At 35.8% G+C, this 12,033-nt stretch overlaps 1 protein-coding gene across 1 annotated transcript in view; it reads left to right on the forward strand.

Annotated features, from left to right (window-relative positions):
* The window catches only part of TTLL7 (tubulin tyrosine ligase like 7), a 152,685-nt gene that overhangs the window by 64,761 nt on the left and 75,891 nt on the right, over positions 1 to 12,033 (forward strand). Inside the window, exons 7-9 of the mRNA XM_057714942.1 lie at positions 1,770 to 1,986; positions 6,488 to 6,652; positions 11,597 to 11,755. Of these exons, the coding sequence (XP_057570925.1) occupies positions 1,770 to 1,986; positions 6,488 to 6,652; positions 11,597 to 11,755 (541 nt within the window). The remainder of the gene's footprint in view (positions 1 to 1,769; positions 1,987 to 6,487; positions 6,653 to 11,596; positions 11,756 to 12,033) is intronic.

Below are 12,033 nucleotides of genomic sequence, written 5' to 3' on the forward strand. Positions count from 1 at the left end.
ACTAGTAGTGACTTTTATCTTTACCCATGTAGTCATCTTTACAGATGTTCTTTATTTCTTTGTGTAGATTTGAATTACTGCCTAGTGTCCTTTTTCTTCAGCCTTGAAGGACTATCTTTAGCATTTCTTATAGGCCAGGTATAATAGCAACAAACTCTCTCAGTTTTTGTTTATCTGGTAATATCTTAATTTCTCTTTCAATTTTGAATATTTTGTAAGATATAGATTTCTTGGTTAACAGTTTTTTTTTTTTTTTTTCTATCAGCACTTTGAATATGTCATCTTACTGTCTTCTGCCCTCCATTGTTTCTGATGAAAAATTAGCTATCTTAATGAGGATGCCTTGGGTGGGATGAATGGCCTCAGTCTTATTATTTTTTTCTTTCTTTCTCTAGGCTTTTGACAGTTTGATTAAAACATGTCTTAGTGTGGCTCTCTTTGAATTTATCTTACTTGGAGTTTATTAGGCTTCTTGGATATATAGGTTAATATTTTTCATCGGATTGGGAGATTCTCAGCCATTAATTCTTCAAAGAGTCTTTTTGCCCCTTTCTCTTTTCTCCTTTTGAGACTCTCATTATGAGTGTATGATATTATTGATGTTGTCTTGTAGGACTCTTGAGCTCTATTCATTTTTCTTCATTCTTTTTCCTTTCTGTTCCTCAGACTAACCTCAATTGATTTATCTTCAAGTTTGCTGATTCTTTTTCTGTCTTCCTAAATCTTCTGTTTAGTCCCTCTAATGAATTTTTGTTTCAGTTATTTTACTTTTCAACTTCAGAATTTGTTTGGTTCACCTCACGTCCCCCACTACCTTTAAAAAATAATTTCTACCTCTATTGATATTCTGCATTGGTGAGATATTATTCCCATGTTTTCCTTCAGCTCTTTGTACCTGATTTCCTTTAGCTCTTTGAACAAATATAAAATAGTTAATTTAAATAATTTACTGTCTAGTAAGCTAAATATCTGGGTTTCCTCAGGTGTAGTTTCCCTGCTTGTACAGAGCTTGATGGTTAGCTGGAGGTAAGAGCTTAGGGCCTTTTCAGGTCTTTCATGAGCATGCATTTAGCCCTGGGCATGCAAGTGGCCTTCTAGCATCCCAGAAATATGTGAGAGCTTTTCAAAGCCCTTATTCTCAAAGATTGTCATTGCCCAGTCTTTTCCCCCAATCTTTGCAGTTAGTGTGCTGTTTTCTCTGTTATTTATTGCCCCAGGCAGCAGGGACTAATACATTTGTCTATAAATGTTTTTGACATTTGTACCCCCCCCCCCCCGCCCCCCGCCAAATATTTGCCTCGGTACTGGGAGACTTCTCAGTTAGAGACAATATAAAAGCAAATGCTTTGAGATTGTCCAGGGAACCACACAACTGATTTAAACAAACAAACAAAACACACAAAACAACCACAAGAATAGGTCTATTCTGCTGCTTCTAGAACCAGTACCTTTACTGGGAACGTGGGCTATTGCTCAAGGCCACTGCTGAGCTGGGAGCTGGGGGTGGTACCAGAGTAAGTTAAAATTCTAGGAAGCTCTTTTACACAGATTCAGCTGTTTTTGTTTTGTACTGTTTTTTACTGCATGTTCCCTGGTTGTTACAAACTTTTGGTTAGTATCCATGGTTCCAAAAAAGTTGCTTCTGACAGTATTTTTATGCTGTGTGTGTGTGTGTGATGGGACCACTTTCCTCTTGAGTATTATCTATAACTTTGTTTACATCCTGACTCCATAACAAATTATTCTTTTAATCTTTTCTTTAAATTTAGGATTTCTTTGATAAGAAATGGTGACAAACTTCCATCTCAGGATCATTTGATTGTTCAAGAATACATTGAAAAGCCTTTCTTAATGGAAGGTTACAAGTTTGATTTACGAATTTATATTCTGGTAACATCGTGTGATCCACTAAAAATATTTCTCTACCATGATGGACTTGTGCGAATGGGAACAGAGAAGTACATCCCACCTAATGAGACAAATTTGGTAAGTGATACCAGACACTATGATTTTATTCATTTATTCAGCATCTACTTTTTAAAACACCTATTGTGTATAAACATTAAATGAACAGAGTTCCTCTTCTCAGTTTTTTATAGTCTAGAAGAATTACATACATAAATAAGACTGCCTCCAATTTAAGACAGCTTTGTGAAAATTAGAAAAAAAAGTGTCTGCTGCTCCAGGTAGGCTAATTAGGAAAAGGCACCCCATCTGGGTGCTGTGAACACCAGGATGGATTTTCAAGTACATATGTGTATGTAGTGGTCCTGGATAGAAATGATTGATACAAATACAAATTAAAATAATATGCCACTGATAAGTGCAGATAAAGTGTTACAGAATTGAGTGTAGAAATAGTTTGTGTTCAACTCCTCATGGCAGAGGAGGTATTTGAGCAGGCTTTGTATGAAAGGTATGATTTAAACATGTAGAATGTGGGAGAAAGTACATGAAACAGAGAAAGCAAAAGTTACCAGAAAGTAGAGTTATTAATTTTTATTGGAACAAAAGAGAAGATTTTGAATTGACATTGATCTATTGTGAAGTAGAGACATAAATTGGTAGTTTCAGAGTACATTTTTAATTCTAAGTGGAGGTTTTTGTAAGTATTTTTCCATGAAGATAATCTTTGTGCAGCCATAATATATTGATGAAAGTCATAACTGTGTAGTTTATGAAGGTCAAACTGTAATTTATCATAATTTATCATGAAAGTTATAACTGTAGTTTATAGTTTATGAGAGGCAAACTGTAGTTTATTATCCATACTTAAAAGTTTAGTTAACCTCTACCTCTATTTTTGGTCTATTAATTATAGTAAAAATTACACCTAATTAATGATTGTTTCCCATTTTCATCAAAGGCCTGGTTATTGTTCTTCTTCAATATTATGCACATAAGTAACTACAATTGAGTGGTCATTTTCCAAAATTAAATAAAGACTGATCATAAATGTTGCTACGTTCAATTAACTAAAAAATGTAAACCTGGCAAAGAAGAATAAGGGAACTGTCAAAGTTTTTACAGGAAAGGAAGATAAAAGAATCATCTCTTTAAAGGTCATAAGGTGTGGATATATCCAGTCTCCAAGTAATGTTTGAATGCTACTACTGTGTTCTAGACATTGTGTTGGTTTTGTAAAAACAGTGACCAAGACAGTTACAGTACTTGATCTCACAAAAGCAACAATCTAATGGGGAAGCAGCAAATAAAATAAGCAATTGTAATACCCACTGGTAAGTGTAATGGTTTAAGAATCTGAGGATGCTGTGGCAGTGCATAGCAGGGGCATCTAACTCAGTTGGAGTTAAGATTAGAGAGGGAGTTTGTAAAGTGAAATCTGAGTAGTGAGGGGTTAGCTAGGTTAGAAGTGGGGTGGGATGGGTTAAAACTCCAGGCAGAAGAATGGCCCAGAGGTAAGAGGCAGCATGGTATGTCTGGAGAGAGCACACTTTCAATATGACTAATGTACAGACAAAGAAGGGATGGGTGTTCAGACTTCTGGATGGATAGTCCTACTGGTCAGATCTTGGTAGATCTTGGCTAGGATTTTGGAACTTAACCCAAGAAAAAGGGAAGCATTGAAAGGTTTTAAACAAGAGAAAGAAGGAAAGAGATTTTTGTCTTAAAAAGGTCACCTGGTCTGCAGTGTGGGGAATGTGAGATGGGGCTGTAGATGGATGGGAGAGACTAGAGTAAGGAAGACAAGAAGCTGTATTCCAGTCTAACCACATGTGAGAAACAAGATGACTTAATTTGAAGTGATAGCAGTAGGGCAGGACTAAGAATAAGAACACAGACTTCATATATATTTATGATACCATGGATAACATTGATATACTGACAGGTTGATTTGTCAAATGAAGGAAAGAGAGAAAGGAATTAAGGATAAAACTCAAGAGTTTTGGCACAGGCAGTTGGGTGGATGAGTGACATTCACTGTGATAGGGAGTATAGGAGGTTTTAAAGGTTTTGCACAAAGGTGTTGTGTTTGGTTTGAGATGCCTGTGTGACTCCCAAATGGACCTGTACTGTTGGCATTTGGACACACTGTATAGGTCTGAAGTTCAGACGGTAGAACTGAGCTACAGGCATAATTTGGGGCTTGTCAGCTTATAGATTATAGTTAAAATAGTTGGAGTGGATAAGGCTGGATTATATATATGTAAGACAGACAGTTATGTTTTGAGAGGAAAGAGTAAAGGAAAAGATAGGAAAGGGCAAGACTTGAAAGCTCATTTAGATGATAAAGTGATTTACTCTAATTTCTTAAGTTGTATGTATGTGATTTGCTTAACTACACTGGGTTAGGAAATCATATTGAAAGACTGGGAGTTAGGAAATGTGGTCTCTAGGTTTCGCTTTGCCAAATGCTCTTGTCACATAATCTCCTGGCTTTGATTTTCACATGTATGAAAAATGATGTTCTCCTGTATAAACATCAGTGTTCCTCATATATCTCTAAAATTTCATGATTGAATTCCTACATGAAGATATGAAAAATTTAAAAAAGTGAAATGCAAAACTTTGAAGTGAGATCACTATTACGTAAAAGACAAGTTTAAGAAAAAAGTTGGAAAAAAATAAACCAAAGTGCTCCTATTAGTTGTTTTTGGACAGCAAACTGCTGCATATTTTTTTCCTTCTTTGTATTTCCAGTTTTTAAATAGTGTGCATTTTGTCATGAGCTGTATATTTATATAACAATTAAATATTCATAAACTACATGTAAGGAGATCATAAGAGAGAATTTCAGAAATGGAAATATAATAAACATTCATTTTTCTTGCTACCAGTGTAGGAGTCAGCCAATCCTTGAAAGGTTTTGTATATTCCAATTCATTATTTTGAGCCTATACACTGAGAAATAGTGTGGAGAAGAGTTATATCCTTTTCATCCTTTGCAGGTTGCTATTTGAGTCATAGCTACCATCACTCCTCTTAATGGCAAACATCCAGCTGACAATGAACTGTTTAGAAGGGGGTTTTTGTCAAGGTAGATGTGAAATTGTGGCATTTCCAGTCCTACGTACAAAGATAATGTTTTAAGAAAAATGCAAAGTTCCATTTCTTATTCACTTTTCCACTAGGATAGCTAGGGTTTTTAGTACTGATGTTAGCATTTATTTTTAAGAAATTCCTGCCAAAGGGAGAGCTCCTCAAAAAATTATTTTCCAAACAAAAATGATTTCTATTTTGGAAACTAGGAAATGTTATAGTTTGATTAATTTCCTTTTTCTTTAAATCAAGCACTTAAAATTAGACAAATGTGAGGTTATACTCCTTTTGAAAAATATCACTTAAAGTGATAATTTTCATGAAGGTAGGGACTGTGTCTGTCTTGTTAATATTTGTGTCCACAGTGCACAGCACACATTCCTGCCAAGTAGTGGGTGCTCCTTAAATATTGTCCAATGAATGGAAAAAATTCTTAATTACTGGTGGGCATATGGATTAGTAAACAACATGTAGTTCATATAATCAGTTTTGCATGTTTGCTTCAAAGATTTCAGTACTGTAGACTTAAGTTACTGAAGTGAAAATAAAATGATATAAATATCATTGGTTATTAAGAAATCAAAGTAAGAATCATGTGCCCAAAGTATATATTCATTGTGATGCAACGTTGCTATCTAAAGTGGTCTCTGGGAGTAGGATGGTGAGGGTGGGATTTATAGACCTCGTGAATGTTTACGATAGACTGATAAGGAGTCAGCAATGTATATTAATTGACAATTAAGAGAAATTTTAAATTTTGTATTCTTTTTGGAGTTTATTTGAGGACAACAGTGTTAACAAACATAAGACTATAAAGTGACTAAGGCCTAAGAACTCCACTATGGAGCAGTGTACATTTACTGTTAATCATTTAGACATCTGTATAGCACTGTGTGGTGCTTCTGTCTGCTGACTCTAAGTGCACTCTGTCTTGTTAACAAGTCACAGTGATCTCCCAGTCAGGATGGGAGGGCAGAGGTTGAGATTGGTATCCTGCCTCTAGGTTTCTGCTACTTACTTGAGCTTTCACTTTTTAAATTTTTGTTTCAGAAGATATAGAATGCTCTCTCAGCAATCTATAGTATTCCCAAAACAAATTAGGATGAAAATTTTAGAAAAACGTTAAAAACAAACCGACTAAGAAAAACAAACCTGAAAGTTACAGCATTTTTCTTGCTTAGCAATATATAATTTCACATTTTCATTTAATTACTGTATATATCCTTATTATTTTCATACCCTTCTATGGGAGACATATTTTCAGTAGTATGCAAAGTAATTTTGTAGATGACTATGTTTACAATCCTTTTTAGAAAAATGTGCCATTGTGTTTTATTTGAAAATTATCTATATAATCATGAAATTAGCAATCTGTATATTTTAAACTTTAAAATTGTCTTTCCTCTTTGGATAATTTCTTTTTTGTGAAACCTTGTGGTTCTAGAATCTCATAGGTGATAACAACTTTGCTTCTTACTTGTTTCAGACCCAGTTATACATGCATCTGACAAACTACTCGGTAAACAAGCACAATGAGCGTTTTGAGAGGGATGAAACGGAAAACAAAGGCAGCAAACGTTCCATCAAATGGTTTACAGAATTCCTACAAGCAAATCAACATGATGTTGCTAAGTTTTGGAGTGATATTTCAGTAAGATTATACCGTTTCACAATTTGAACTGTCCTCATATTCATCGAAAGGATCCTCAACCATTGTAAATAAAGAACAGATTATATTAGATTGGGCAGATGAAGTGTGTTTTTATGAAGAAAGTGAAATCTGTCAGGGGCCTTAATAGATAAGTAGTACTTTTACTGCTATGGATCAGAAAGAGGGAATTCTAAGTGGAGGCAAAAGCATAACTAAAGGCATGGAGGTATGAGAATAGTTAAAAATGGTCCAGGTTGGCACATAATGTATTTCTGGGAGATTCATTAGGACTTACGGCTGAAAAGATATGCAGAGGCCAAGCTTTAGGTCTGAGAATCAAGGTTTAATTCGGTAGACAGTAAGGATTCATTCAGTTTTTAAGGGAGGAAAGTAATAAGGCCAAAGACCATGAATTTAAAAGATAAATCTGAAAATGGGTGTAAGATGGGTTAAAGACCAAGAGTAGGCCGAGGAAGGCACTTGGGAGTGGTTTAAGTAAAAAAATGGCCTGAATTGAACCACAGTAAGAGATGACAATGAGGTAGACCTTGAGATTAACTGAATGTTCAGAATGGGAAGGGGGAAAGAAGTATTCAGAGATTCCTCTGCAGTTTTAAGGAATAACTATAAGGAGAATGGGTGTGGCATTATTTGAAATAGAATAGGAAGGAATTTGAGAAGAAGATGTAGAGCTTAGTTTTGCCGACGAAAGAGTTCTATTCATTTATTTGTTGGTTCATTCATTTATTTTTTCAGTAAACATCTACTGAACCTGTAATATAAGCCTGTCTCTGGCTGATAATTTGAAGATTTAGAAGAGATAGCTCCAAGCCTCAAAAAACTTTTGGTAGGAAAAACTCATACATAAATAGTTAATGAAGTGCAACGTAGTAAGTACAAAAATAAAGGCAAACATTGGATTCTGTGCGGATGCAGAGGAAGACCACACATAGTAGCTCTGAGTAGATGGGGAGAGGAGGAGGGCTTCCTGGAGGCAATGACACCTGAACTAAGTTTTTAAAAGTCCAGGAGGTTATGATGAATTCTACTTTAGATATGTTGAACTTGAAATGCTTTCTCAGGTCAAAAAGTCAAACAGGCAGTTAAAAGTGTATGTATGAGGTACAATTGATACTTAAAGCCATGGCAGTAGATGAAATTCCAGATGGTAAGGGTAAAGAGAGAAAAGGAAACACATATGAGAAGATAAACCTTGGTGAAACAGATCCTTTATTAATCCTAGCAGAAATATTAAAATGGTATTCATAGTTAGAGGAGTACGTCTATTGAAAATACTTAACATGATTAGGGCTATACAATTTGATTTAGCTTTCCTTCTGGGACAGATAATATATATTTAAATAAATATATCATGGAAAATGGACATGAAAGTTCAGCACTGATTGAACTTGATTCTCTTGGGAAAATCAGAGAGAAAATCAGCAACATTGTATTTATTCTTTTTCTGATTGTTTTGTTGGTTGATTTTTTTTAAATCTTATTTTCTGTATCACAGAATGTAAACCCAAAGTTCCTTAGGTGTCACACAAGTAAAAAGGAGTGAAGTAGTCTGGACAGAAGAAAATAGGGCATGTGGAGAACGGTGGTAATTTGAAGAGCGTGAGAGGTCTAAAGACACCACTCAGCACCAGCCTATTGGTGCCATGTGGTATTTTGGGTCCAGTGTACCTCACTCTTCTAATTTGTCAATAGATGCCGTAAGTCTCCTGATTGATAAATGTTGGCAACAAATTCAAAATTTTTAAAAATTTAGGGGCTCCATCAAATTTTAAAGTTTGTCATTTGGATTTGGTCAGATTCTCACCAATTTGTTAACTCTCTATCATATCTTCCTGAGATACTAAATATATCCAAACAAGAAATTTGATTACAGTAGTGTTGTTTATTTACTATTTATTCATTTCATCAAACCCAGTTTTTTTGAAATTCGAAACATATTCTTAATACTGATCGTTTACTATCATGTGGGTCAGAAGCATCAAAGTGGTGAAGTTTGCAGTTTGGGGACAATAGCTCATTGATGGAAGATCCTACATGGTGATACCTGAATGCTTTAATGAATGGGTCATTTGATGACTAGCTCAGTGAGAGCAAGAAAGTTTTGGATGCTCTCTGGTACTCTTTTTTTTTCACCAAAATTTTCACTTCCGTATGGGTTTGATCCTTCAGGAAAGTCTGTGAAAAGATGGAACCTGTTGGGTTGCTTTGGTGAGGAATGTATGGAGAGAATCAATCAGAGAGAAAAATGAGTATCATTATCTTTGCAGACACTGGTATTAATGTGTTTTCCCCACATAATTGAATTAGGAGAAGGTATACAACTAGGACTATTACTAATAAGAAGGTGTGGAAATGAACTTTTCTGTTAGAGCCTAAAATATAATTTTCAGATATGACCTATTAAGCTCTGAGCAATTTCATCATCTTTTCTATAAATGGGTAAATTTTGCATCGTTTAGTTATAATGTGTATTAATAATCTATAAGTAACCAACTAATAAATAATAAATTGTTTTTTCCAAGTACTTTCTTAAAATTGTCTTGTCAAACTGTATGTATTTATGTAATTATTATTATTATTTTAAAAAATATTTATTTTATTATTCATTAATTTTTGGCTGCATGGGTCTTCGTTGCTGCACATAGGCTTTCTCTAATTGTGGCAAGTGGGGGCTACTCTTGCAGTGCACGGGTTTCTCATTGCGATGGCTTCTCTTGTCAGAGGCTCTAGGTGCATGGGCTTCAGTAGTTGTGGTGTGTGGGCTCAGTAGTTGTGGCTGTTGGGCTCTAGAGCTCAGGCTTAGTAGTTGTGGTGCACGGGCTTAGTTGCTCCATGGCATGTGGGATCTTCCTGGCCCAGGGATTGAACCTGTGTCCCCTGCATTGGCAAGTGGATTCTTAACCACGGTGCCACCAGGGAAGCCCTATGTAATTATTTTTAAAATTTGCCTTCCTTATTAAGAATTTCGTATACTTATAGATATCTGTTTAAGGTGAATCAATGGGATAGCATAAAAAGAAAATGACAAGAGGAGGTGGGGAGGGCAATTGTGCGGTAAAATTTTATCTTAATAGTTTACAATTTTCATGAATTTAACAGAACTTTTTTTCAGTGACTACTTTATTGATGTAATTTCTCTAAAAAGTAGCTTTCTATATATGAAAACTAACATTAATCAATACCTGCTATGAAGAACGGATATGTGTACTTTTGTTCTGGTCAAGAATGAATAAGAAACAATAGAAAATCAGGCCATGGAGATAAAAAATGACCATAATCACTCATAAAATCATCCTTACTGAATGTTTTTTTATATACTTAGGTGCAAATCTACAAATCATCTTTCAAGGCAATACTGGAAATTCTCAGAAGCATTAGTGGAATTTGATTTGATTAGTGGAATTTGTGTTTAGTTGTATCATTCTTGATTTCACATATACCTGCAGTCTTGTCTCTACATTCCTAACAGCATGTTGTTTTTTATGTAGAAAAAACACATATTTGCAATCCAGAGTCTAAAGATTCATTCCCTCTAACCACCCCCCTTCACCCCCGGAGCCTGTTTTGTTTCACGTAGACACTTATTAATTAAGGTTTTAACTTTTTTTTCCTACTCAGGTGGTTTCAGTAATATCTCAAGATTTATATAAAGTGGTCTTTTCTCTCTTCTATCCATATACTGTGGTGCTACCATAAATTTGTTATTTTGAATAAAACTTTCTGAGAACAGCCTCTCATGGCATCTCTGATAAACCCGAATACAGTCTGGGTTGGAATTCTGGGTAACAGTGAGGTTGACTTTGTCTTCCTCTTTTTTTCTCTTATGTAATAAATACTGCTCCCACCAGGCAGCGGAATGTTTATGTCTGACCTCACCTATGAGGTGGAGTTCTAGAAGAATGACAGAATAAACACAGCATTAGTAGTTAAGTTGCTAACCTCTGTGGAAGGTTTACTCTGTTCTAGACACTATGCTAAGTATTTTACATGGAGTCTCATTTTGTCCTCTTGTCAGTCTTTTGCAGCAGGTATTATTACTATTGACAGTTTACATTTGGGAAAAATGAGACTCACAGAGTTTAAGCAACATGACAGGTTGCACATTTAGCAAGTAGAAAGGCCTGGTAGTGTTTTGTGTCCTCACTGAAAATGTTGATAGCTAGTTTGTTAATAGGCAGTACTCTGATCTCAGATAAACCTTATGAACTAGAAAATCATCACTTCACAGAGAAACCCAACTCTCCCAGACTCTGTCCTCTTGGCCTTTCAGCCTTTGTCTAAGCAGAGGTTCTATAATGTTGTTTGTGAAATAGTTTACTCTCCTTGGAATTTTCCTCCCTCCCACCTCCTCCTCTCCTGTACGGTTTCTGAGAAGCTGAGCATACGATCCTACCCTTACTCATTTAACAAATGGAAGCCACATTTATAAACTTCTATTTTATTTGTTCACAGATGTTTTTGAGCATTTACTAAATGCCAGGGACTACTGTAAGCACTGAGAATGGGGGCTGTAAATAATACAGACAGGGATTCTGTTCTAAAAAAAGAAAAAAAATCAGCTGGTCCTATACTGTGTAGTGATGCAGTAAGGAATGATGTATGGGTGCCTACTTTTGACTCAGGGGTCAGGGAAGGACTTTCTGAATATCAAGGAGCCAGACATGGGAATACTGGGGGATGAGTGTTCCAGGAAGAGGGATCAGCTAGTGCGAGAGGCCTGGAGAAGGCGAGCATGGCTGGAGCACCGTGGGCAGGGGGAGAGCTGGGTGAAATGAAGTCAGAGCAACAGCAGGGGTTAGATGCCACAGAGCTTTGTGAACCTAGCCGGGACGCTAGTTGCTAAGTTCAGGCCTGATTTCTATGTTTGTAAACAAGATACAAAGAAATAAGGCTTTTCATCTTTTTTAATCACAATCTTTACAGGAATTGGTGGTAAAGACTCTGATTGTAGCAGAACCTCATGTCCTACATGCATATCGAATGTGCAGACCTGGTCAACCTCCAGGAAGTGAAAGTGTCTGCTTCGAAGTCCTGGGATTTGATATTTTGTTGGATAGAAAACTAAAGCCATGGCTTCTGGAGGTAAGGCGTTCCTTTAAGAAGAAAGAGAAGTGATCACTGTTCTTGTGTATTGAAACAAATGTTTTTTTAATGTATGCTTGGCACAGTTGTTTCATTAATTGAGCAGAAAGAGATCTGAATGGAGTATGTGGGAGGAAGAGAATGAGAATTCAGGGAATAGAACAGTTCTGAGAGTGATCAATGTGTTTGATGTTACTTTTCCCAAATTAGCATTGGGTGAATTTCTAGGCTAGGCATTTTGCATATATGTGTGGATCTGCTTTTACTGATTTGCTGTC

This window comes from Hippopotamus amphibius, chromosome 1 (assembly GCF_030028045.1).
Source record: "Hippopotamus amphibius kiboko isolate mHipAmp2 chromosome 1, mHipAmp2.hap2, whole genome shotgun sequence".
Lineage (NCBI taxonomy): Eukaryota > Metazoa > Chordata > Mammalia > Artiodactyla > Hippopotamidae > Hippopotamus > Hippopotamus amphibius.